The sequence below is a fragment of the Cibotium barometz genome, chromosome 35 (genome assembly GCF_041138505.1).
Source record: "Cibotium barometz isolate CiBa-2024 chromosome 35, ASM4113850v1, whole genome shotgun sequence".
NCBI lineage: Eukaryota > Viridiplantae > Streptophyta > Polypodiopsida > Cyatheales > Cibotiaceae > Cibotium > Cibotium barometz.
The window spans coordinates 39,450,624-39,475,706 of NC_141080.1; the positions used below are offsets into that span (position 1 = coordinate 39,450,624).

A 25,083-nucleotide genomic window follows, 5' to 3' on the forward strand; every position below is an offset into this window, starting at 1 on the left:
AAACTGGGGAAAAAAACCTCCACTAGCTGAAGTAAAAAGTGCCCCAGTAATCTATTGATGATCACTAGCACTCCTCTGGGTGCATACACAGCATAAAACCCAACACCAGGAGGTTTATTGGTGGTGTTCCACAAAGCCAGAGGGGATGGCAGTCCTGTGAGCCAAATAGGTTTTCGGGCAACGGTCCCAAGGGAGGATTATCCTCCAAGGGATGATGTGAGAGTGCTAGACTCATTTCTCAGGAATGAAGACCAAGACAGTGTTCAGAGTCAGGGCAGGAACGGATTGGGGACTGGATGGAACAGATGCATAGATCTTATTCTCAGAGTCAAAGTGGTTGTGGAGACCGGGCCGGGATTTCAAAGAAAAGAGTTGCCAGAGATGGATGGATGACAGAGGGACTCAGGGAACAGAATGGGATGATGATAGTCATCCAAGAACAGGTTGGAATCCCGTCATCAAGTTTAGCAGAGGGGGATGTCATGTGCAAGTATTGCCATGAACATTGTCTGGAGCTAATCCTGAAGAGGCAACCAGAAAAACAGATTAAGAACCAGGAAGTTTTGAGCATGAGGTGCAGATTGGCAAGGGTTGGACTTGCTCTGTCGGCTGCATGACAGGGTGCTGTTGGCTACATACAGGGCTGTCGGCTGTACCAAAGGGCAAGGCGGCTGCAAGCGCATCATTACATGGGATTTATGACCAGTCGGCTGGCCGACCAGCAGTTGGCCAGCACTCCAAGGGGTCCAAGAGCCTATATAAAGGCACAGATGCTCATTGTGTAGTCATTCACTCCCCCTTTGGGTGTGGGTCTAGACTAGGATTAGAGTAGGGTATTTCACTACCTTTTCAAGGCAGCCTATGGCTGTAGATCTAGAGTACCTTTTTGTACGATATGAATATACTGAATTTCCAGCTATCTCTCTCTCTCTACTCTCCCTTCTGTCTGCGTTTTTGCATCTCCATGTTCTAAGTGGTGTTTAGGGTTGAAAGAAGACTCTCAGAGCTTCCGCGTGTTACATATTCTCTCATTGTTGAGACATGTAAAAAGACAAGAGAGCTCTCTAGCTCTAAGAACTTGTACTCAAGACTCCTCCAAGGAGTTTTATCTAATATAACTCGCGGGGGGGGCAAGGCTGTTTCAACCCCTAATGTGGTGTCTTCTCTCTCTACTCTCTCTTTTGTTTATTTTCAGATTTTGTCAAGGTTTTAAGCGTGAAATTGTTGTTTTCTTGAAGATAAGCTCAGTACCTGTGCCACAACCCTTACGAAGGCCTGTTTCAATTCATCTAGCCATCTCCATTAATGACCTATTCTTTCGTTCTTCCACACCATCCTAGTGTGGTGTGTATGGCATTGTGCATTGATATTTGATGCCTTTCTTTGCCAAAATATCTAAATGCATCTGACATGTATTCCCCCCCTCGATTTGAGCGGGAGGATTTGCACTTTGCAACCTGTTTCATTTTCAGCTCTTGCTACATAATGCTAAAAACACAAACACCTCAAATTTTTCTTTTAAAGGGTACACCCAAGAAAATCTAGAGTAATCATCAATGAAGTTCACAAAATAAAGAGGCTCCCAAGTGATAGTGTCCTCATGGGACCACACACATGACTGTGTATGAGCTGTAATTTCCGGATATCCCTTACAGATCCATCCTTTGGAAAGGCATTCCTATGCATTTTACCTAAAATGCACCCTTCACATACATGTCTACGTGGCAGCTTCACATGAGGCATATCCTACACCATTTGATGCCTTTGTAGCAACAACAAACGGCCATAATTCACATGCCCAAATCTGGCATGCCATAACTCTACCTCTTGCATGGCAGAAGTAGTGGCCAAACATGCATCCTCTGCTCTCTTCTCAAATGAGTCTAAGTGATACAGGCCCTGGTACAAAGTCCAAGAAGTGACTATCACAAAGTCTTTCCCTCACACCAGAGCCACCCCCAGACCACCTAGAGGGACTATTCCACACAACAATTGGTATGATGAGGAGTGCCGTGAGACCCATGCCTGCCTACAGCAGGAGGTCGCTCTGGGCTCCACCACTCATCACCAGCAAGCACGACAGATCTTTCGTTGTCTTGTACGGAAGAAGCAGCGAGCCTACCTAGCTCACCTCGAGCAAGAGTTGTACCAATTGTTTTTGGGACGGGGCTGCAAGGAGGCCTAGAGGCTCTTCCAGCATTGTCGCTCACTGACCCCGATAACCTCACCCAACATATGGCATGCATATGCCACCTCCCTTTACCATGTCCCGAAACAACCACCTCCACTTGAGCATGGTGAGAGATGCTATTGACAAGATGCAAAATGGGAGAACGCAGGATCATGATGGGCTGATTGCCGAGCACTTCTCACATGCAAGGGATGTATTAATTCCACTTCTGATTCATATGTTTAACAGGGCCCTATGCGAAGGTTTCCTTGCCAGTTGGTCTTCTAATATCATTGTGCCCATTTTGAAAGCAGGTGACCCCATGGATCCCAGTAACTACAAGACTATTATGATTGGTCACACATTGGCCAAGATTTATGGATCGATCTTGGAGCATGAGCTCAACAGATAGATGGAGGAGTAGAGCCTCAGAGCACCAAAGCAGGCAGGTTTTCGGAGAGGACACTCCACACTGGACCACATCTTCACATTACGGGGTACCATTGGGGAGGGGAGATGTCATGTGCACAGTGGGTATCTACCGTGTGCTATATGCATGCAAGACTAGTTTCGAGGCTTGGGGAAGCTTGGAACTAGGCAGGCTGATTGACGAGCTGAGTTAGGGATATACTAACGGGCGGGCACCCAAGTATGGACGGGTGGGCGGCCAAGTGTGGACGCCCGATGACCGGCCAAGAGCCTATAAAAGGGTGGCCAAGGTTAGTTATTGGATATAGAGAGTCTCGCGAGTTTGTGAGAGCTCTATGGTCTTGGAGCCTGGATCTAGTGCAGACGTGCACCTGCTTTATGCAGCCGAGGCCGGCAGCAATCTCGAGGCCCGCGAGGGCAGCTTCGTGGCGGTATGGGACGTCGCGAGGAGGAGATTGGTCGGTACGTCAACCTAGTTAGCTCAGCTCGTGGCTCGGTGGGGACAGCCAAGACTGTGGGCTCGCCCACGGCTGTCATGGTTGGGAGGTGAGTCAGGCCTGCACCCCCTTGCTTGTTTGTTTGTTCGTTTGTTTGCAGGATTCGAGTTCGAACCAAGATCGATCACTCACGAGGGGATCCGTGGGGATTTGACAGTGGTATCAGAGCATACCTCGTGAACGAGCAAGTCGGTAGGTAGAGAAGAAGAGGTCGAAGAACGGTATGTGTTAAAAAAGCTTGCTGTTTTTTCTGTGCATACTGCAGTTTTCAGATTTTGTATGTGTTTTTTCTTCATCAAAGAACCCCATGTTGATGGGAGATGGTAGGTTGAGTAAGGGTTGATTGCTTTTGCAAAGAAGAGAAGTTTTGGTTGTGCAGTCGAATAACCTGCAGGGAGAGAAAACTGAAAAAAAAAGAGAGAGAAAAAGCACGTTGTTTTCGTTGCTTTTCGTTGAACGAACGAGAGAGAGAGTGAGAGAGTGAGCGTGCGAAGCGTATGCTGTCCGGCTGATTTTGTGCGTTGGCCGTTGTTCGCTGCTGTTGCGGGGTGTAGAAGGCGGAGGGCGCAATGGTATGGGCGGCCAGTCGGCTGGCACGCGCCTAGGCTTGCGTGGCCAGACTAGCGCAGCCAGGCCTACGCAGGCGCCTCAGCCAGGCCTACGCAGCCTAGCATAGGCGGGCCAGGCCAGGCCGGCCAGCGCTCACGCCAGGCAAGCGCCCCAGCCACGCCATGTAGGCGGCCCAGCGTAGTAACGCCTGGCGCACACGCACCCACAGGCGACGACGGCAGCAAGCTGACGGCGAAGGTGACGCCTGCAAGCAGCGCCGACCGATTAATCCTAGAGGGAAAAAAAAAACACAAGGCAAGCACGTTTTTTTTAGCCTTCGTTTTTTTTAGAATTTAAAACTTTCAAAGTTTTAAAAGATTCCTCCAGGGTTTCAAGGGTTTCAAAGGTTTCAAGATGTTTATTTTTTTTAAGAAAAGCAAATATATATATCCATATATATATATTAAAATATATATATATATATTTTTTTTTAATTAAAAAAAAACACAAAAGCTAAAGCAAAAGCTAAGCCTAGCTTTTCGAGTTTTTTTCGGCTTTTGGGAAACCTTTATAAACCCCTCTAGTGGGCTTCTTGCCACACATCTCTCGAGTTCTCAAGTTCTCAAGTTTTCAAGCTCTCAAGCTCTCAAGTTCCCGTGCACTTTTGTTGTGCAAAGATCGAATTTTCTCTCCACGTAACCTCTTCACGATGTCGACCCAAGAATCAGAGTTGGAGCCCCTCGTGGAACGCGAAGGCTTGCCGGCTACGGAAGGCACTGATGCCGATCTTTTTGACGAGTTTGTGTCAAAATCAGATTTCCAAGAGTTCAAAGTAGCTCTCGAAGCTTCTTCAACGGAACGTCAGGCACAAATCGCAGCCCAGATGCAGGCTTTGCAGAACTCCATCGCTCTATTGACCACTACCCTCTCTACTTTCTCGGGAATGGATACCTTGGCTTCAGCTTTAGGCCCCAATATTACTCCGGAACCGTTCAGAGGCGAGCAAAAGCAAAGAACCAAGGAGATCGTGGACACTTGGCTACACAAGTGGCAAGTTCACTTTCAGTTTCATCCATATGATGATGGAAAGAAGATACAGTTAGCAGCAGGTTTCCTGTCTGGCAAAGCTTTGCTTTGGTGGAAGGAACTGAACCCTAAGCCAACAACTTGAGCACAATTTGAAGACATTTTCAAGAAAGAATTCCTCGAGAAAGAGGATGATTATGATGTTGTTGCCCGGTTTTCAGCTTTGACCATGACCTCGCAGCACCTCACTTATGAGGTCTACCTCCAGAAGTTTCGTGACTTGCAGATGAAGGCTACAAAGATGGATCCCACTACTCTTTTGGGGTTTTTCGTAGCTGGTTTACCAAACTCGTACAGATTACAGGTTAAAAATAACAAATGTAAAACTTTGGACGAGGCCATCCATTCAGCTCGTATCTATGATACGATGGTCTCTTCCAAGTCAAAACCCGTTACCGAGCAGGGGAACAAGCATAAAAGAAAGTTCTCCGCACCTATGGCTAACACGACTGAAGGCAAGTCTTCGGACCAACCTTCGAAAAATTCCAGTTTGACACCAGCGAAGAAGAAACGACTCCTTAGGGCTTTGAAGCTCAAGAAGGAAGGACGTTGTTTTATCTGCGAAGAAAAAGGACACATGCGTAACGAGTGCCCAAAGAAAAAGGGTACCAAGTCAAACGCAAGACCCAAGCCAAAGGCAGCTAACCAGTTGTCTTTGACAGGTACGTCAATTACTGTACTTTCTCGCCCTAGTACTTGTTCTGATTGTCTGTTCAATTCTAAAGTATTTGGCATGCATGATTTTCTCCGAGTTTATGGAGAAGTGAATGGCCATAAAATTCACATTCTTTTAGACCCTGGCAGTTCGCATAACTTTGTTAACTACAAACTTGTGCAGAAATTGAGTCTTGATACGACACTCAGCAACCATACCTTTGAGGTACGTCTACCTGCGGGAAAACAAGTTTGGGATCGCAAGGTGGAGATGCTTCCAATCCAGATTCAGGACTACAAAGACACTCTGGAATGCTATGTCATGCATCTGGAAAATGTAGACTTGTTATTAGGGATTGAGTGGTTTAAGACTCTTGATGTCCAGATAGATTGGTCTAGTCATATTTTTTCTTTTCAGCATCGGGACACCAAGTATAGTATTTTAGGTGATTGTATCCATCCCTCTCAGGGACCTCTTGTAAATACAATTGATTTTGGAAATATAATGAATTCTTCTTTGTACACCGCTTTCCATTGTGTCTTGATTCCACTTTCTTCTTTTCTCATCCCTTCCTTGGATGTGAATGAATTAAGTGTGTTTGAAAGCAAAGAATTACAGAAGATACTTGATTCGTTTCAAGATGTATTTCCTAAGGAATTGCCATCGGGTTTACCACCTGAACGGGCAGTAGATCATCGTATTGACTTGATCCCTGGTGCTCATCCTATGAGCATTCCACCTTATAGGATGAGCCAAGCTGAGGAAGATGAGTTGGCTAAACAACTCGAAGATTATTTGAGGATGGGCCAGATCCGTCCAAGTAAATCACCTTGGGGTGCACCTGTGTTGCTTAGGAGAAAGAAGGACAATACTTGGAGAATGTGTATAGATTACAAAAGATTGAACAAGCTAACAATTAAGAACCGTTATCCTCTCCCTAGATCAGATGACCTAATTGACCGGTTAGAAGGAGCGAAATATTTCACGAAGATAGATTTGCGTACTGGCTATCACCAGATACGTATTCATGAAAGGCATGTCGAAAGAACCGCCTTTCGGACTAGGTATGGCCATTACGAGAACCTTTTGGGTTAACCAATGCTCCAGCCACTTTCCAGCAAATGATGAACGATCTTTTTCGTGAACATTTGGGGAAATTTGTGGTGGTGTTCTTGGATGATATTTTGATTTATAGTCGTACTCTTGAGGATCATGTCAGACACCTCACGATTGTCTTATCTATTTTAAGACAGAATCGACTATATGCTAAATTGAGTAAATGTGAGTTCTTTATGACCGACATCATTTACTTGGGACACAAGATCACTAGAGATGGATTGAGCATTGACTATGACCGAGTTCAGAAGGTTTTGGATTGGCCTATACCGCGAACAGTAAAACAACTTCGTTCTTTTCTCGGTTTTGTTGTTTTTCTTAGGAAATATGTACGGGAGTACTCTCAGCTCACACTACCGATGACCGACTTATTGAAAGGTCGTGGACGTAAGTCCAATCAGCCTATCACTTGGAATAACGATTTGGATATGGCCTTCAGACTTTTGAAAGATAAAGTCAAGGAAGCACCTATCTTAGCATTACCTGATCCTAGTCGGCCTTATGTTCTTGAAACTGATGCCAGTGACTATGCTATCGGGGCTGCTTTATTTCAAGATGGTAGACCAGTTGCTTTTGAAAGTAAAAAGCTAGACGACACTCAATCTCGTTGGCCATCCTTGAGAAGGAGCTTTATGCTGTGATTCATGCTCTCAAGGTTTGGAGACATTATTTATATGGCTCCAAGTTTGTGGTATTGACTGATCATCAATCAATCAAGTATGTGTGTGATGCGGATGATTTGAGAGGAAGGAAAGCTCGATGGGCAGAGTTAATGCAAGATTTTGATTTTGAGATCCGTTATCGGAAAGGGTCCATGAATAGAATTGCTGCAGGTTACATCCGTACGTACGTACGGATCGATCCGTACCGTACGGAACGTACTGTACGGATCCGTACGCGTACGGATCCATCCGTACGTTTATTTTTTTTAAAAAACCCCTTTTTGACCTTCGCCGTGCGATTTTGGCCTTGTTTTGGAATTTCGCCTGTTTCGCCCAGCCGCCAGCGCTCTGTTTCGCTCCGTCTCTGCACACTGTGCACAGGTAAGTCACACGCTCTCTCGCTCATGGCCTTGGTCCCTCATGATGCATCTCGTACTGTACTCTCTCTCTCTCTCTCTCTCTCTCTCTCTCTCTCTCTCTCTCTCTCTGCCAATGTACTACTGTCTACATGATTAATCTCGTCTCTCTCTCACTCCCTCCCGAGTCCGGGGTCCCTCTCCCTCTCTCTCTCTCTCTCTCTCTCTCTCTCTCTCTCTCTTTCCTCCTTTGGAGTATGCTCTACGCTCTCCCTCTCTCTCTCTCTCTCTTTCTTCCTTTGGAGTATGTACTCTGCTCTAAGCTCTCTCTCTCTCTCTTTGTTTGTGTCACAGAGCTTCCAGGATCCAATATGCCGAAGCCATGCAACCCCTACTGGCAGGAGCACACGAATGTCATCCGTGTTATTAATACGCCGACCCAAGCTGGTTCTGGCACGCGTAGATGGCAGTGCAAGTATTGCAACTTCGAGCTCACGAGCACAATTTCTCGTGTCGTGATACACTTGACAGGTATTCGCACCACCGGCAATTGTGGTGGGTGCAAGCAGGTGCCGCAGGATATCAGAGACAAGCTCATTGCTGAGAATTCATCAACAGCAAAGGGTTCAAAGAAGGTAAGGGGCAGCCAGCACACTCAAGATGCACTTCATGATGCGCTTGTGGGGGAGATGGGTGATTCTTCCACACAGGATAGCCAGTCTACAGGGGGCAGAAAGAGGGCCCGTGTCATGCAGGAGGGTGATGAGGATGATGATGCACATGTGCTGAGACAGAGTACTTTGCCTTCACGTGTGTCATCTCTTTCGTGGGTGAAAGAGAGACAAAAAGTGGCTGAGATGGAGATTGCAAGCACTCTTGTGGAGTGCAACATCTCCTTCAATGTACTGAGGACTGATCAATGGAAGAGAATGGTGAGGGCCATAGCAGAGGTTGGCCACACAGACTCGTGGTCCGGGGTGGAGTATAACAAAATGCGTACCACGATGCTTGAAGAGCAGAAAGCCTTGATAGACAAGGCATTGGTACCTGTCAAGGCAGGATGGCAGTCTTTTGGGTGCACCATCATATCTGATGGCTGGAGTGATATGCGTAGACGACACATTATCAATATTTTGGTGTCCTCATGTCTTGGCACATACTTCTTGCGGGCTGTGGATGCAGGAAAGGCAGGAGAATCCATCAGTGCTGAGTTTATTTATCACCACATCAGACAGGCAATTTTGGATGTTGGGCCAGAGAATGTGGTCCAAGTGGTGACAGACAATGCTTCAAATTGCAAGCGTATGGGTGAATTGGTCGAGGCAGAGTTTCCTCGCATTGCTTGGACTCCTTGTGCTGCACATTGCTTGGACCTGCTGATGGAGGATATTGGAAAGTTGCCATGGGTGCAACCTAATGTTGCAGATGCCATGAAGATTACTACATTTTTCCGAAAAAAACATCAGGCTTTGGCCATCTTCAGGAGCCATAGTGCACTTGATATGGTGCGACCCTCGAAGACCGGGTTTTCTTATATGTTCTTGGTCTTGCAGAGGCTTTTTAGATTGCGGGACCCACTACTACAGACTGTGGTGGACCCGAAATGGAGGTTTATGCACCATGCACAGACAGAGGCCACTAGATACATTCAGCGGAAAGTGCTTGACGAGGCCTTTTGGACAGAGGTACAGAGCTTGACGGTGGCATTGCAGCCTATCCATGTCCTCCTCCGAATCACAGATATGGAGGGCTCTACTCTTGGACTGGTCTATCATCTCTTCATGGAGATGAAGCGCCATATTGCCACCTGTACGACATTGACGGAGTCTCAGTGAGTGTACACTTGGATATTGTTCTTGGTTGATTATATTAATATTAAATAATATGCACATTGCAACAATGAACAATATGTTTAAAGTTATATTATATAATGACTGTTGGAATGTTGGCTTGTCAATTTGTAGCCGTGGTGACATCCTGGCTATTGTAGAGCGGCGATGGACATTTATGAGCCGTCCCATTCATGGGATGGCTGCATTGCTTCATCCCTTCTACAAGAAGCCAGAGCTGTTTAGTGAGAGCACTCTGCTCACGCAGAAAGACCAGTACATCAACATAATGTACGACGAGGATGAGCAACTTGAGGTTGATGCAGAGATGGTGAGTTTTATGAACAATCTAGGACCATCCTTTGCTAGAGCGGTGGTTTTGAGAGAGGAGGCGACGAAATTTCCTCTCACGTGGTGGCAGAGCTATGGAAGACAAGGTCTTCCAAAGCCGACTCATCTTGCTCTCCGAATCCTCTCGCAGGTACTCTTGACTCTTTCACAATTGCATCCATCTTTAAAGTTTCAAGTTTGATTCATTAAGGGTTTTGAGTCTTGACTCCGAAATCGTATCGTGATTCGTGATCGTAGGATTGTTCTGCTGGTGCTTGTGAGCGCAATTGGAGTGCCTACTCCTTGGTTCACACGAAGATCCGCAATCGACTTAGTACCGCTCAGCTGGAGCGATTAGTGTATTGCCGAGCTAACATGAAGCTCGTGCGAGATTATCATGCTTTGGGGGCACCCAAGCAGGTATATTTAAGTTTTAACTGTCGTACGTCTTTTGACACATTTCAATATAAGTCATTTCTTGTGGTTCTGACTTGTCGGATTTTGCTTTTCCACAGGCAGATCCGACCCATGTGAAGATGGTGCCAACCTCTACTGAGGGCGACGTGGAGCAGCGTGTCAGAGACGAGCAAGCAGATATTATACGACTCCTTCATAGAGAGTTGGAGAGCATCGATCGTCGTGTCACAAGGTCACGCGCACGGGCTTTGGCGATACCTTTGCGTGAGGAGGCTGCAGATTCAGAGAGCGCTAGACGGAGGAGCATTCGTCGGGGGAAGCTGCCTGTTCGTACGCAGCGGACTCGGGCGAATGAGGCTGTCACTCTCATTCATACTCAGAGTGAGCCAGGAGATGATGATGTAGCACATGGATCTCATGATACATCTTTCACATCATCACATGTGCCCATGATGGCAGAGCCTGCGTATGACGACGAGGGCAATGTCTTGACAGATGGGGACTTGCTCTCTTCTGGTGCATCGTCATCATCATCATCTGATGAGGAGTTTTGACTCTTAGATCATGTTTCATTGTGGAGTCTAGACTCTGGACTAGCCCTTATGGGCCTTTTGAGGACATTTCTATGATGTAGTGTTGCAGCTTGCTATGTAGTATGTGCATTGTATTCAGTTTGTTTTGAATCTTGATGCATTTGCAGCCTTTTGACATGGATGAGAGTCGAGACTTTTGTTGTGTGCACTGTGAACACTGATTCATCAGTTTATATAGAGCTAACTTCTAAGAGTGGTGATTGGTGATTGAAGATTGATCTCTGTCATCTGATTGAAAAATGGTTTTGGTATCTGATGTTTGATTTCTAAAGTAACAAGTTTTACAACATGCGGCAAGGGTTTTGTGATTACTAATCAAATGCGTATTAGCAAAGACCTTATTAGATTGTCTTTTAGGTCTCTCTCACAATTTAAAATGTATTTGGATCTTTTTATGTTTACTTTGATATGAAATGCCATATAGATTGATATTTTTTACAATGGTACGTATTTTTACGTACACAAAAATTTTATCTGTACGCAACAACGTACAAATACGTACCGTACATTACGTACAGTACGTACACATCAACCTTGGAATTGCAGATGCGCTTAGTCGGATTAGAGAGGTGAATACTTTGTCGTTACCGAGATTTCTACTGACTTATTTCAGTCATTGAGAGGGCTTTGCGGGACTGATAGTTATTTTGCTCCATTCTGGCAGAAGATCCAGGACGGGAGCTCATTGATTGACCAAGACTCGGTGACTGCGCAGTCTACCATTCAGGCTGCAGGAGGTCAGTGCATGATTCGGAATGGTTTACTATTCCATAATGACAAAATTTGTGTACCACAGATCTCGGACATTAGGTCCAAGATTCTGAGGGAGTGTCACGACGCCCCTTCTGCTGAACACCCTGGGGTACATAGGACGCTATCATTAGTGAAACACACTTTTTATTGGCCGAAGATGAAAGGGTATGTAGAAGATTATGTTCTCAAGTGTCAGATTTGTCAGGCAAATAAAGCTGAACGCTTTAGACAGGCTGGGTTGTTGCATCCTTTGCAAATCCCAGGTAATAAATGGGAAAGTATTTCCATGGATTTTATTACCGGATTGCCAAGAACACATCAAGGCCACGATTCTATTTGGGTTGTGGTAGATCGCTTGACAAAAATGGCTAGATTTTTACCGACCCGGAAGAATATTACAGCTACGCAATTAGCTCGGCAGTTTATCGAGCAATTGTTTAGACTGTACGGGTTACCGCAGGACATAGTCAGTGATAGGGACTCTAAGTTTACGAGTGATTTTTGGAAACTTGTTTTCGAGAAGTTGGAAACAACTTTGAATTTGAGTTCCTCAGATCATCCTCAATCTGATGGCCAGACTGAAAGAGTGAATCAGATTTTGGAGGATATGCTTCGAGCATATGTATCCAAAAGACAAAGTTCATGGGAGGATTATCTTCCTATGTTAGAATTTGCATATAACAGTACTAAGCATACGAGTACAGGGTTTAGTCCTTTTCATGCTTATGTATGGTTTTCAACCAAGATCACCTGTTTACAGTAGGATTCTCAAGACTTCAGCATGATGCAGCACGTAATTTTTTGCAAGATATGCAGGAAATGTTACAAGTTGCAAAGGAACCTATTAGAAGTGCTCAAGACCGAGACAGGTTTTATTCTAATAGACATCGTTCACCTAGAGAGTTCTCTGAAGGAACGATGGTGTATTTGCGAGTTCCGAAAGATTCCAAGACTTTACGAACAGGTAGATCTCCGAAATTATCCCCTAGATACTGTGGACCATTTCGTGTTACACGACGGATTGGTTCAGTTGCATATGAATTGGATTTGCCTTCTCATGTGAAAGTTCATCCTGTATTTCATGTCAGTAGACTTAAGGAAGTACTGGGTGGAGCAGATCAGTTAGTTACTCCTCAAGAAATTATAGATGTCCAGGACATGACATTTGTTCCGCACGAACCTGAAAAGATTCTTGGCTTTCGTGAACGAAGATTGCGTCATACACTTATCACGGAATACAAGATCAAGTGGAAGGATCGTGTTGAGGAGGACGCTACATGGGAGACATTGACTTCTCTTCAGAGAGATTACCCTGGCTTTTTAGTGAGCTCAGGAGTGAGCTCTTAGAGGAAGGGGAGTATGTCATGTGCACAGTGGGTATCTACCGTGTGCTATACGCATGCAAGACTAGTTTCGAGGCTTGGGGAAGCTTGGAACTAGGCAGGCTGATTGACGAGCTGCGTTAGGGATATACTAACGGGCGGGCACCCAAGTATGGACGGGTGGGCGGCCAAGTGTGGACGCCCGATGACCGGCCAAGAGCCTATAAAAGGGTGGCCAAGGTTAGTTATTGGATATAGAGAGTCTCGCGAGTTTGTGAGAGCTCTATGGTCTTGGAGCCTGGATCTAGTGCAGACGTGCACCTGCTTTATGCAGCCGAGGCCGGCAGCAATCTCGAGGCCCGCGAGGGCAGCTTCGTGGCGGTATGGGACGTCGCGAGGAGGAGATTGGTCGGTACGTCAACCTAGTTAGCTCAGCTCGTGGCTCGGTGGGGACAGCCAAGACTGTGGGCTCGCCCACGGCTGTCATGGTTGGGAGGTGAGTCAGGCCTGCACCCCCTTGCTTGTTTGTTTGTTCGTTTGTTTGCAGGATTCGAGTTCGAACCAAGATCGATCACGAGGGGATCCGTGGGGATTTGACAGGAGAGCACATGGGCACCGGATATACTACCGCTTTGTGGATTTCTACAAGGCTTTTGACACAGTCCCACGGGCTAGACTAATCCTCACACTCTATGAGTCTGTCATTGGCAGAGTGCGGACCCCAGGGCCCCGGGGAATCACACGACATACATAGCACTATCGGGGTGAAACACGGCTGTCCCTTATCTCCCACTCTATTTGGGCTCTACATTGATGAGGTGTCTGACTACATTGACAGATAGGGAGGTCCAAGAGCACTTTTGGCTGGAGTTTTGATACCCATTCTATTGTATGCAGATGAGAGATGACATTGTTCACCAGAGGGGCTGCAGAGACACTTGGATGCATTACGGGCCTTTTGCGAGGATCAGGATCTCACCGTAAACCTTGGGAAGACCAAGGTTATGATCTTTAACACCTCCCCACAGTGGACAGGCAGATCTACACAACAGTTTACATATACTGGGGAGCCAATGGAGCATGTGACCTCTATGTATATACCTTGGGATCACTTTTACAGGACCGTGTTTCTCTATGCAAAAGGCAGATTGATGCGCGGCTATGCAGCTTTGGGCTCACTTGAGAGACAGTGCTCACAGATACAATTTCAGGAGCCGAGGACGAAGCTCTGGCTATTTGACACACTAGTCACACCCGCACTACTATATGGAGCTCCCATCTGGGCTCCTAGTTTATACTACATGAGGAGATGGAGGGAGGAGCCAGCTGAGACAAACATGGAGAATGTATATGAGGGGTGGAAGCCCATGGAGAGGCCACTAGTGATGATCATCTCACGCATGAAGCCATCATTGCCACACGAGATCGTGCAACAATGATAGGGGCTGCACCGATTGTGACAAAGGAAAGTGACGTACTGGCACAAATTATGGGAGCTCCCACCAGACAAATACCCCAGGCTCGCCCTAGAGTCCTCAAGACAGCTGGCACTAGACGGAGACATGCAATGTTGGTATGCCTAGGTCAACGCTTGGTTTGGTACACATGGCATGTAGATGGAGGCAGTCCCTCCGTTCCAGTACAGCATAGAGGCGTCCTCCTTTGCTCTCAACCACACAAAGCTGAACAGGGTCATCAAGAAGGACATCGTGAGACTGGATACTCAGAGGACATGGCGCCCACCCATCCAACCCCCTAGAACGAAGATGGCCTTTTACAAGGACCATTTTCTTCGCCTGACAAAGGACGGCTTCATCACACGCCCCCGCTACATGGACACATCTGTCATTTGGGGTGTGATGTGCGATTGGACAAATCCGCACCTCATCCCATCAGTTGAGAGTGGAGACAACTAGATATGGGCCGGGGGCAACTACACCAGAGGACAAGATATGTTAGCTTTGTCACAGAGGCTGAGACAAAGGTCCACTATGTATGCAGATGCCCAGTATACTATGAGATTAGCAGGAGATTTCACTGCCTCTTCCGAGATGAATTTGAACCACTGTCCAGGATCATAGATTTCCTAGACCAGAGATGCTTGGGGCTTTTCCTCCTAGAGCTTTGCAGACACAGGGAGTCCCTTTTGCAGCCCTAACCAACGGTACCCGTCAGAGGACCAATACAGAGAGCTCTCACCGACTTCTTCTAGCCCAAAGCGACGAGGGAAAATTCACCCACTACACCTGACCTTCAAGTTAATGCAGGAGCTCGGCTGAGAGGAGTGACACTAGACAGCGCCATTGAGCTATGCGGAGCCCGGCGCCCCCAACCCCGTGGTCCCCGTACACGCCCGCTTCACTACAAGAGGATTAAAGCCATTATCTCCCACCACCACAGGACTCTCTCTCGCCGCCCCAACTTTACTAGATTGAGTGCCATGTTGCAGTGTCCTATGCGGGATATTTTAGGGTGATATGAGAGCTGGACACTTTTTGTTTTGGGATCAGATTTGACATTTCAGCTCTTGTTACTTTCTTTGATTTTTATTTTTAGTACCCATGATAATGTATTTCATGGACATAATGTAACCTTTTGGTCGCATAGGTCATTTTGGCCTTTTGTAGATGTTAATACAGCTTTGTTTCTCTCATTGTGCATCTTTCATCCTCAAAGTAACCACTTTAACTCTTTTGGCAAAAGAGGAGATTGATAGTAGATTCTTCCTTATCCCAGCCACATAAAATGCATAGGTCTAAACCATCTGCAGCTATGAGAATGATCTCACCAATGCCTTTGACAGGATAAGAAGTGTTATTTGAACATGTGACTTTCTTGCTCTCAATGAATTGAACAAATCTCTCTTGGAGGTGATATGTCTAGAGGCCCCACTATCAAAATACTATATAACCTATTTCTCATTAACATTGAGAGACAAGTGCTCTTGTGATGGATCACAACTGCAAACCAAAAAAGCCAAATCATCCTACAAAAAGTTAGATGAATCATCACCTTTGCATGCAGGAGCATTAGAAGAGTCCACTGTCAAACCAGATAGATTCTTCTTCTCCTTGGCCTATCTCTTCTTGCACATACTAATGTAGTGTCTCGGCTTTTTGCAATAATGACACTTGCCCTTTTTCTTGGGCTGATCTGCATCACTCTTTGCTTTGCTTGATGGCTGTCCAAAATCAGCCTTAGACTGATAGTAGCCACCCTTGCCTTTGCATTAGCAAAAAAGGCCTAGTCACTGCCATGCAAAAGATTCATTCTTCCTAGTATGCTCCTTCTATAAAACAAAACCCACCAACTCCTCAAACTCTAGAGGCTCTAGTTACCCCTCAAAGCATAGTTACATGAAACGAGCAGAAACGGCTAATCTAGAGGGCCGAAACGCATTTCGAGATAGGTCGTGTTTCCATCACTGAAACGTTTCAATAACTCCAAAATGGCTGGCTGAAACGTTTCAGTCAACAGGGGAAACATTTTGGGCTGCCATTTCCCACTACACCAAGTGTTTCAGAGTTTTATTCACCCAAATCAACACGAGTGTATAAAAAAATTCTGTCACGATTGTGACGTATGTATGTATCAGATTCTCTCTTCATTGCTAATTCCTGTTGCAGATACAAATAGTAACCAACCAAGGGAACCCCTACCCTCGACTGGTTGCGATTCTTCGCCAAAGGATGTATCTCTTCATCGAATAGCCACATCCCTTCGACGAATGGTTGTATCCCTTGATGAATGGTTGTGCCTCTACATCGAATAGACACATCCCTTAGCCTAAAGTTGAATCCTTTCGTCTATGGTCATGTCCTTTCGTCAAAGGACATGCCTCTTCAAATGTGTCTCTTCATCTCCTATATAAGAGACCCATTGTACTCAGTTTAATCAATTCAATTCAATCTTCTCTCAAGTGTTCTCCTGAAGTCTCTTGTTCTCTAAGTTAAGTACTTAAGTAGTAATTAGTATACAATATGAGGGATTAACAACATAATCCTCACAGTGGTATCAGAGCTAAAATCTTTCCTACCCGTGGGTTGTGAAGCCCTCACCCTCTCCGCGGCACTCCCTCGTCCACCCCTCTTCTCAGAGTTGTATGGAAGCAATGGAGCAATGGTGGACTTGGCGTAAAGCTTTGCCCATGGTGATATAAAATATTTTTTTTCCTCCCCCCGTGGGTTATGCGGGCCACTTAGCCTCTTCACTCAACGTTCTCCCACCTCGACAACCCACACGTGTGTTGTATGGAAGTTATGGAGCGATGGCGGACCTGGCGCAAAACCCCCCTCCTCGCTTCGTTCGCTGTAGGCCATGAGCCCCCTCCTCGCTTCGTGCAGCTGCCGGCCTTGAGCGCCCCTCGCTGCTGAGTATCGACCGCCCCCCCTCTTCGCATCGTGCAGATGCAGCTGGCGGCGCCTTTTCGAAGAGGCGCACCCCTTCTCCCGGTCGGGTACGTGACGATTCCAGGCCATCGTCACCCTTAAGCCATAAACAAAAATAAATAAAAATAAAATCTTGGGCAGGCTACGTGGCATTTGGGCCTCTAATCAATTTTTTTTTTTTTAAGGTGTGCGCAAGTGTGAAGCGCCCCCTCCTTCCGTTGGCGATTCGACGTTTACCCCCCCCCCCCCCCCCCCGGCTGTCAAGATGCCGCCAGCTGCACTTTCGCCTTCACCCTCTCTCCCGGCTCAGCCCACGTCACACTGTGTGTGCACCCTTGCCATCCACATGCATGCTTCATGGACAATTTTCCAGAGGAGCCCTACATGCACATCCCCTACCTGAGTTACATCGACCAGATCCCCGAGGCTCTCCTTCCCGAACACAGCCCTCTTCGTGCCCCCACTTCGGAACCGGTGCCACTTTCCGCCGATGCTGGGTGGATTCCAAGTCTCCCGGACTCTCCTATCCCAATAGCCCCGGCCTCACAGGTGTACCGCATACATGTCAGCAGCCCGCATGTAACCAAACCCGACACTTGGGCGATCTGGACTATTTACCTCACCTGCGAGCCACTGCACCTTGCTCATTTCGAGTACTTTTTGTCACGGTACCCTCAGTTGGCACACTTTCTTCCAAAGTGCAGTGTGGATGGCCTCCGCAATATCTCCTCCACGCGCCCTCCTGTGACATTCTACTGCGAGATCTTCGTCCCCGATTATACTCCATTATCTCCGGTGCCCGGCTCTTTGGCGGAACCAAACGAAGAAGTAAAAGCAGATGAAGTAACCTCCGAAGACGATCCCGAGGAAGTGGAGGACCCCGACTTCGAGTACGAGGATCCCGTTATTGCCTCTCCAGCAGCTGTTCCTTCCATCCTCCTACATCTCGGGTGGACCTTTCCTGCTTCACCTCAGTACTCTCTCTGAGTTCTCTAGATGTCGACTTCGCACGACAACGTGCCACCCGCCGATCCTCAGATGGAAGCCTCGCAGATGACCACTCTTCAACAACAGATGGAGGACTTGCAAAGGGCCCTTTTCGACGGTATGGCATCAATGCAATCACAAATGGAAGACATGCAACAACGGCACCAACACCAGCGCGAGGGATCCAAGAAGTCACAGCAAGCGCGTCGATTGCGTTCACCGACTTCATCATTATCCTCGGTGGGCCAGCAGGACGATCCCTCAACTTCTCCCGATCCGACCGCCGAGGTAGACAATGTTGAACTCAAACTTTTGTATAAATTAATGACCACAGCACAGACAAGAAAGATGGATATCAAGTTACCTGAGCCCTACAATGGCCGCCGCGATAAGCGGTTAATCGATCACTGGCTCTACAAGATGGAGGTTTATTTCTCAAATACCGAATTGCCCGAAAATAAAAAGGTGGCATTGGCCAGTACCCTCTTGAAAGATACCGCCTCCCTTTGGTGGCGACGCAGGATTTCAGATGGCAAGTCTACTCCGACGTGGGATAAATTCCGACGTGCTCTTCGCAAGGCTTTTGAGCCTGCCAATGTGAACTTTCATGCCAGGTCTTCTCTCCGCCGCCTGAGTCAAACTATCTCCGTGGCCGCGTACATGAGTTTCAAAAACTGGCTCTCGAGATAGAGACACTCAGCCCCTTTGACCAGCTTCATAGCTTCATTGACGGGCTTGAACCCACAATCCAAGACGAAGTCCATAAGTACAATCCTGCCACCCTGGATGAAGCAATCTCGTATGTCGAGCGCATTAGTGATTACAAGCGTCCTCCCAGGAACTTTTCCTCCGACGCCCGTTCTTACCAGCGGAATCGACCCAATGGGACTAGCCAACCCCAGCGTCCCAATCCTGGACAACCAAACTCTCGGCGACCATATTCTGGACAACAGTCCTTCCAGTCGTGCTTCTCCGGGCAAGCTCCCGCGTCAAACGCAGGATCCTCTCAGACCGAATCCTCCGGCAACAGCAACCGAGATCGGTCCCGACAGGACCGTTGCAGCAATGATCGGCGCAACTTCAAGCGAGAAACCTCTTCAGGACAGCAAACCTCTTCATCGACTGCCACTTCATCCCAACCTAGTCGTCCAGGCCTCTGTACAATTTGTTCTGGCGATCACCAGTGGTATGAATGTCCTCAGCGCCCTAAACCCTCCAACACTCGGCGCAATTCTCAGGTGGACAGTTGCCACCATGCTGATCATGACCCGCTTTCTGTGAAAGACAAAAACAAACAAATAGCTTGCTCTGTTCGCGTTTCTGAAGTTGTCAGTACCCTGATGCTTAGTGGCTAAAGTACCAACCCTGTTCCGGTGAATCTTTCCAAGCAGGTCCTTAGTCTTCTGGGTTTCATTGGCGACCATCCCATCAATGTGCTAGTGGACAGTGGCTGTTCCACTAATTTTGTGGGCACTTCTTTGGTTCACAAGCTTCACCTACAGACTCGACATTTTGTGGATGCTTTTCAAGTAGAGCTTACTGATGGTTCCTTCCTTAATTGTAACAAAAAGGTGCAACAGCTTCAGTTCCAAATTCAAGATAACCAAGATCACCTTAATTTTTCAGTGATGCCGTTGTCACATTATGACATGATACTGGGACAATCTTGGCTGTATCGATATGATCCAATGATCAGCTTTCGTTCTCATTCAATCCACTTATACCATGATGGTCGAGAGCTGGAACTTCGTGGCCTTTTCAGTGCCAAACCCATCACTGTTGTTTCTGCCCTGCAAGTCAAATGCCTCGTCCGCAAACGTGACTGTACATCATCCTTGGTTATGTTACGGGAGATTGAAGCAGAAACTAGTGAGCAATATCAAGCCTCGTCATCAACAATTGCTTACTTGAAGCAACCCTTCTTCAGGGTTTTTCAGGATCTGTTTCCGAATGATCTTCCGACGACATTGCCTCCTCGTTGTCCTATGGATCACCCCATTGATCTTATCCCAGGTCAACCTCCTCCAACCCGAGCTCCATACCGTGTTTCTTACTCTGAATCTCAGGAGATACAAAGGCAATTACACGAGTTGCTGGACAAAGGTCACATCCGCCCCAGCAAAAGTCCCTTTGGAGCCCCGGTTTTGCTTGTCAAAAAGAAGGATGGATCAATGCGGCTTTGCATTGATTACCGTGCTCTCAACAAGCTGACAATCAAGAACAAATTCCCTTTGCCTCGCATCGATGAGTTGTTCGACCAGCTGCTTGGTGCAAAGGTGTTTTCCAAGATTGATTTGAAGTCCGGCTATCATCAAATTCGTATCCGTAATGGTGATGAATACAAGACAGCCTCTCGGACAAAATATGGCCATTATGAATTATTGGTCATACCTTTTGGGTTAACCAATGCCCCGGCCACTTTCATGACCCTGATGAATGAAATTTTTGGGCCGTACTTGGACAAGTTTGTGATCGTTTATCTCGATGATATTCTGGTTTTTAGCCGATCTATGGTCGATCACAAAGAGCATTTACAAATTGTCTTTTTAGTACTACGCACCAATGTGCTGTACATCAATAAGAAGAAGAGCGAATTTTTCAAGAACCATGTGGATTATCTTGGTCACATCATTTCTACTAATGGGATTGCAGTAGATCCTAAGAAGATTCAGGCGATTGTGGATTGGCCTTTGCCTCTCACCATTTCAAATGTTCGATCTTTCTTGGGCTTGCTAACTTTTATCACAACAAGGTGCATAGGTTTTCAGAGATTGCTGCCCCTTTGACAGAATTGACAAAGCTGGACAAACTTCAGTGGTCTTCTGAAGCTGAGCAATCCTTCAATGATCTCAAGCATGCCTTGATGACGTCTTGGCCATTGCAGATCCCACTCAGCCCTTTGATGTAATGACAGATGCCTTCTGGTGGAGTTTTGATGCAGAATGATCGTGTCATTGCTTTTGACAACAGGAAGTTTTCAGCCATTCAAAACAGGTATCCTATGTATGATAAGGAGTTTTTGGCAATCGTGCATGCTTATCGGACTTGGAGACATTATCTTCTTGGAGCATATTCAGTTGTACGTACAGATCATCAATCTTTGACGTACATTTTCACTCAACCTGTTATGAACTCTCAACAAGGCCGATGGGTTGAATTCTTGGCTAATTTCCACATGACTATCCAGTATGTTCCTGGTCTTCAGAATGTGGTTGCAGATGCTTTGAGTTGCATGCCTCGAGCCACTAATTTTGCCATCACAGATGTGCAAATGGAAATCCCTGCTTGTTTCAAAAATGAGTATTTGACTGATAGAGATTTTGGAGATGCGTTCCGTGCTCTCAAATCTTCTAATCCCAGTCCTACAGAAATGAACATGTTTGCAGCCTACACCATCATAGATGAATTGCTGTTCTTTTCTGATCGCATTTGCGTGCCTCACAATACTTCATTGCGGAAGATTCTCATTCAAGAGCATCATGAAGTTCCTTATGCTGCTCATCCTGGTATCAACAAAACATATCGGCTTTTGTCTGCTACATACTTCTGGCCTCAGATGCAGCAAGATGTTATGAAATTTGTCAAAGCTTGTCATTCGTGTCAGATAATGAAAGCCTCTCGACAACTTCCTCAAGGGTTACTTCAACCGTTGCCAGTTCCCAATGAGAGATGGGAAAGTATCAGTATGGATTTTATCACCACTTTGCCTCGTTCATCCAAAGGCAATGCTCAAATTCTTGTGGTGGTTGATCGATTTTCCAAAATGGCGCATTTCATTCCTTGCAAGAAAGCTGCTTCAGCCCCAGATGTGGCGTCATTGTTCGTGCAACATGTCTTCAAATTGCATGGTTTGCCGAAGACCATCATCTCTGACAGAGATCCAAAGTTCACTGGACATTTTTGGACATCTTTGTTCAAATCTCTTGGCACGAATTTGTTGTTCAGTTCAGCCCATCATTCTCAAACAGATGGACAGACTGAAAGAGTCAATCAGATTTTGGAAGAAATGATTCGACATTACATTCAATCCCTTTTGGCATCATAGGAAGATTATTTGCTACTCGTGGAATTTGCTTATAATAATTCCCATCATTTAGCAATTGGATTAACTCCATTTCAAGCAGCATATGGGCGTACTCCTCTTGTGCCTACAAACTTTGTTTTACAAAAACACAAAGTGGCGTTGGCAGATTAGTTGGTTCAGGAGATGCAAGATGTGCTTGTGCAAGTTCGAGATAAATTGGTCCATGTGCAACAAAAATATCAAAAACAGGCCAACAAGCATCGTCGACATGCAGATTTTCAAGGAGGAGATTTGGTCTTGTTGTATGTGGCACCTCACTGCTACAAAACAGTGAAGTCAGTTTTTCCAAAGTGGCGACCTCGCTTCTATGGGCCTTTCAAGATTCTTAAGAAAAATTCAGTTGTCAGTTACAAGTTGAAACTTCCACCTTCATGGGGGAAGGTTCATCCGACTTTTCACATTTCTTGGCTCAAACAGTATGTTCAAGGAGATTCGCCTATTCCAGACTTATCTTCATATGTACCAGAAATTGAAGATGACCATATTATCCTTGTTCCAGAAGTAATTCTCGACATGCAACAGAAGGAAACAAGAAGAAAGTTGACTACAGAATTTCTTGTGAAGTGGATGGATTTGGATGAGTCTGATTCCACTTGGCAAACAGATGAAGACATGCAACAGTACCCTAATCTTCTTCAGGAATTCTTTCACAAACGGATGTCTATCATTTGACACATGGGTTTTATTTTAAATGGGAGGGAATGTCACGATTGTGACGTATGTATGTATCAGATTCTCTCTTCATTGCTGATTCCTGTTGCAGATACAAAGAGTAACCAACCAAGGGAACCCCTACCCTCGACTAGTTGCGACTCTTCGCCAAAGGATGTACCTCTTCATAGAATAGCCACATCCCTTCGACGAATGGTTGTATCCCTTGATGAATGGTTGTGCCTCTACATCGAATAGACACATCCCTTAGCCTAAAGTTGTATCCTTTCGTCTATGGTCATGTCCTTTCGTCAAAGGACATGCCTCTTCAAATGTGTCTCTTCATCTCCTATATAAGAGACCCATTGTACTCAGTTTAATCAATTCAATTCAATCTTCTCTCAAGTGTTCTCTTGAAGTCTCTTGTTCTCTAAGTTAAGTACTTAAGTTGTAATTAGTATACAATATGAGGGATTAACAACATAATCCTCACAAATTCCATTACATTAACTGATATGCCTTTTATGTTCGCAGTCATCTCCTGTCTGTACACTATGTCAGGGCCTCTATTGTGGGTGTGCCCACCCGTATTTGGTGTCTTCCCATTTTTCCTCACTCTCCGCATTTTTTCCTATTTTTCTGGAGCTGTGTGTGGGCTGTCGGCTGCCCCCAGATGCCTGGCCGACTGTTTTGGGCTGGCCGACCAGCAGCCAAGGGCCATATAAAATGGCCCCTTTCCCCCCCACACTCTCTATTGTATATTTCCGAGATATATTGGTGCATACAACAGAGTTACACTAGCTTCTCTCTCTCTTTCAACTATGTATTGCTCTCTACAGCAGTTGTCTTCATTTCCGTTGTCGACGATGCTGGAGCACATCAACAAGCTATATAGGCTCTTCAACAGGAAGTTCTCCAGGCAGGGAAAGAGATATCAACAAAGGATATGACCATAACGTTGTTGTCACATGTGCCCTCTTAGTACTCAGCCTTTTACTCCTCTTTGATCACCAGTGGCAGACTCAGCACCATCACATGGAAGGAGCTTGTGCCCATGGTCTTGGAAAAGGAAGAGCGATTCACGAACCCTCCACAAGGCGGAGGTTCTGAGGCCTTGACCGGCCAACAAGCTAAAGGTCGTAACAACAACAAGGGCAAAGGGAAGGCTTCATCGGAGAAGTCTTCTGAGAAGAAGCCCGATTCAGACCGAGAGAAACTGAAGGCCGAGAGGACCTGTAATGATTGTGGCGAGAAAGGCCACTATTGGAGGAAGTGTCCCAAGCGGACTGGAAAGAGTGCTGATTCTTCAGCTTCAGCTGCAAAGACTCCCGCCTTTGTGCACTTGGAGATGTTAGACAACACCGATGCTTCAACTTCTTCGAGCGAGGAGGCAATTGGCTTCACCGCCAAGGATACTCGGAAATGGATTCTTGATAGTGGTGCTTCCAGGCACATGGCTCCTTCCCGCCCGTGACTTCTTTCAGGATTTGAAACCGCAGTCAGGTCGCATTTTCATTGGCGACAACTCCACCATACCGATTCACAGTGAGGGCCGGATGGAGATCATTCCCAATGGCAGAGGGGGGAAGCACTCCTCTCGTGTTCTTTATGTCCCTGCACTTGGTTTTCATCTATTGTCAATGCATGAGGTGTGCAAGACTGGCTTCCGGGTGGAGTTTGAGAAGCGTTCTGTTGCTCTTCGGGACCGCGAGACTCGCCAGGTTGTTTGGGAAGGCAGCGTGGAGAATGGTATATACAAACTCTCCGCACTCTCCTCTTTGACAAGTTCTCAGATTGGTGATTTGTGGCACTTTCGGTTTGGCCACTTGAATGTGGATGCGCTGCGGCAAGCTTTCCGGGACCAGATGGTGGTTGGCTTGCCAGATGTAGGTAGCAGGCAAGGACGTTGTAGTTCTTGCATTCGTGGTAAGCAGCACAGGGAATCTTTTCCGAAGCAGAGTTCCAGGCGGGCTTCAAAACCTTTGGAGTTGGTACACAATGACTTGTGTGGACCTATGCAGACAACATCCTTGGGAGGTTCTTTGTACTTTATGCTGCTTGTTGATGATTGTAGCAGATTCACATGGGTTTATTTCCTTTCACAGAAGGACCAAGATTTTGCTCTATTCAAGAAGTGGCATGTGATGGTGGAGAAAGAGTCTGGCTTGCAGATAAAGACTCTTAGGGCTGACAAAGGAGGAGAATGTTC

General features: G+C 46.3%; 3 protein-coding genes across 4 annotated transcripts in view; 2 read left to right on the forward strand and 1 right to left on the reverse strand.

Moving 5' to 3' along the window:
* VPS15 (protein kinase family protein / WD-40 repeat family protein) overlaps positions 1-25,083 on the reverse strand; it is a 148,074-nt gene that overhangs the window by 14,066 nt on the left and 108,925 nt on the right. The window lies entirely within an intron of this gene.
* LOC147618434 (uncharacterized) lies at positions 7,586-10,799 on the forward strand. Its single transcript, XM_086774873.1, has 4 exons — positions 7,586-9,351; positions 9,485-9,830; positions 9,938-10,099; positions 10,195-10,799. The coding sequence occupies exons 1-4, from the start codon at positions 7,673-7,675 to the stop codon at positions 10,648-10,650; spliced, it is 2,643 nt and encodes an 880-aa protein (XP_086630999.1). The 5' UTR covers positions 7,586-7,672; the 3' UTR covers positions 10,651-10,799.
* On the forward strand, positions 18,149-18,962 carry LOC147618435 (uncharacterized). The gene has a single exon (XM_086775050.1). The coding sequence runs from the start codon at positions 18,149-18,151 to the stop codon at positions 18,827-18,829; it is 681 nt and encodes a 226-aa protein (XP_086631176.1). The 3' UTR covers positions 18,830-18,962.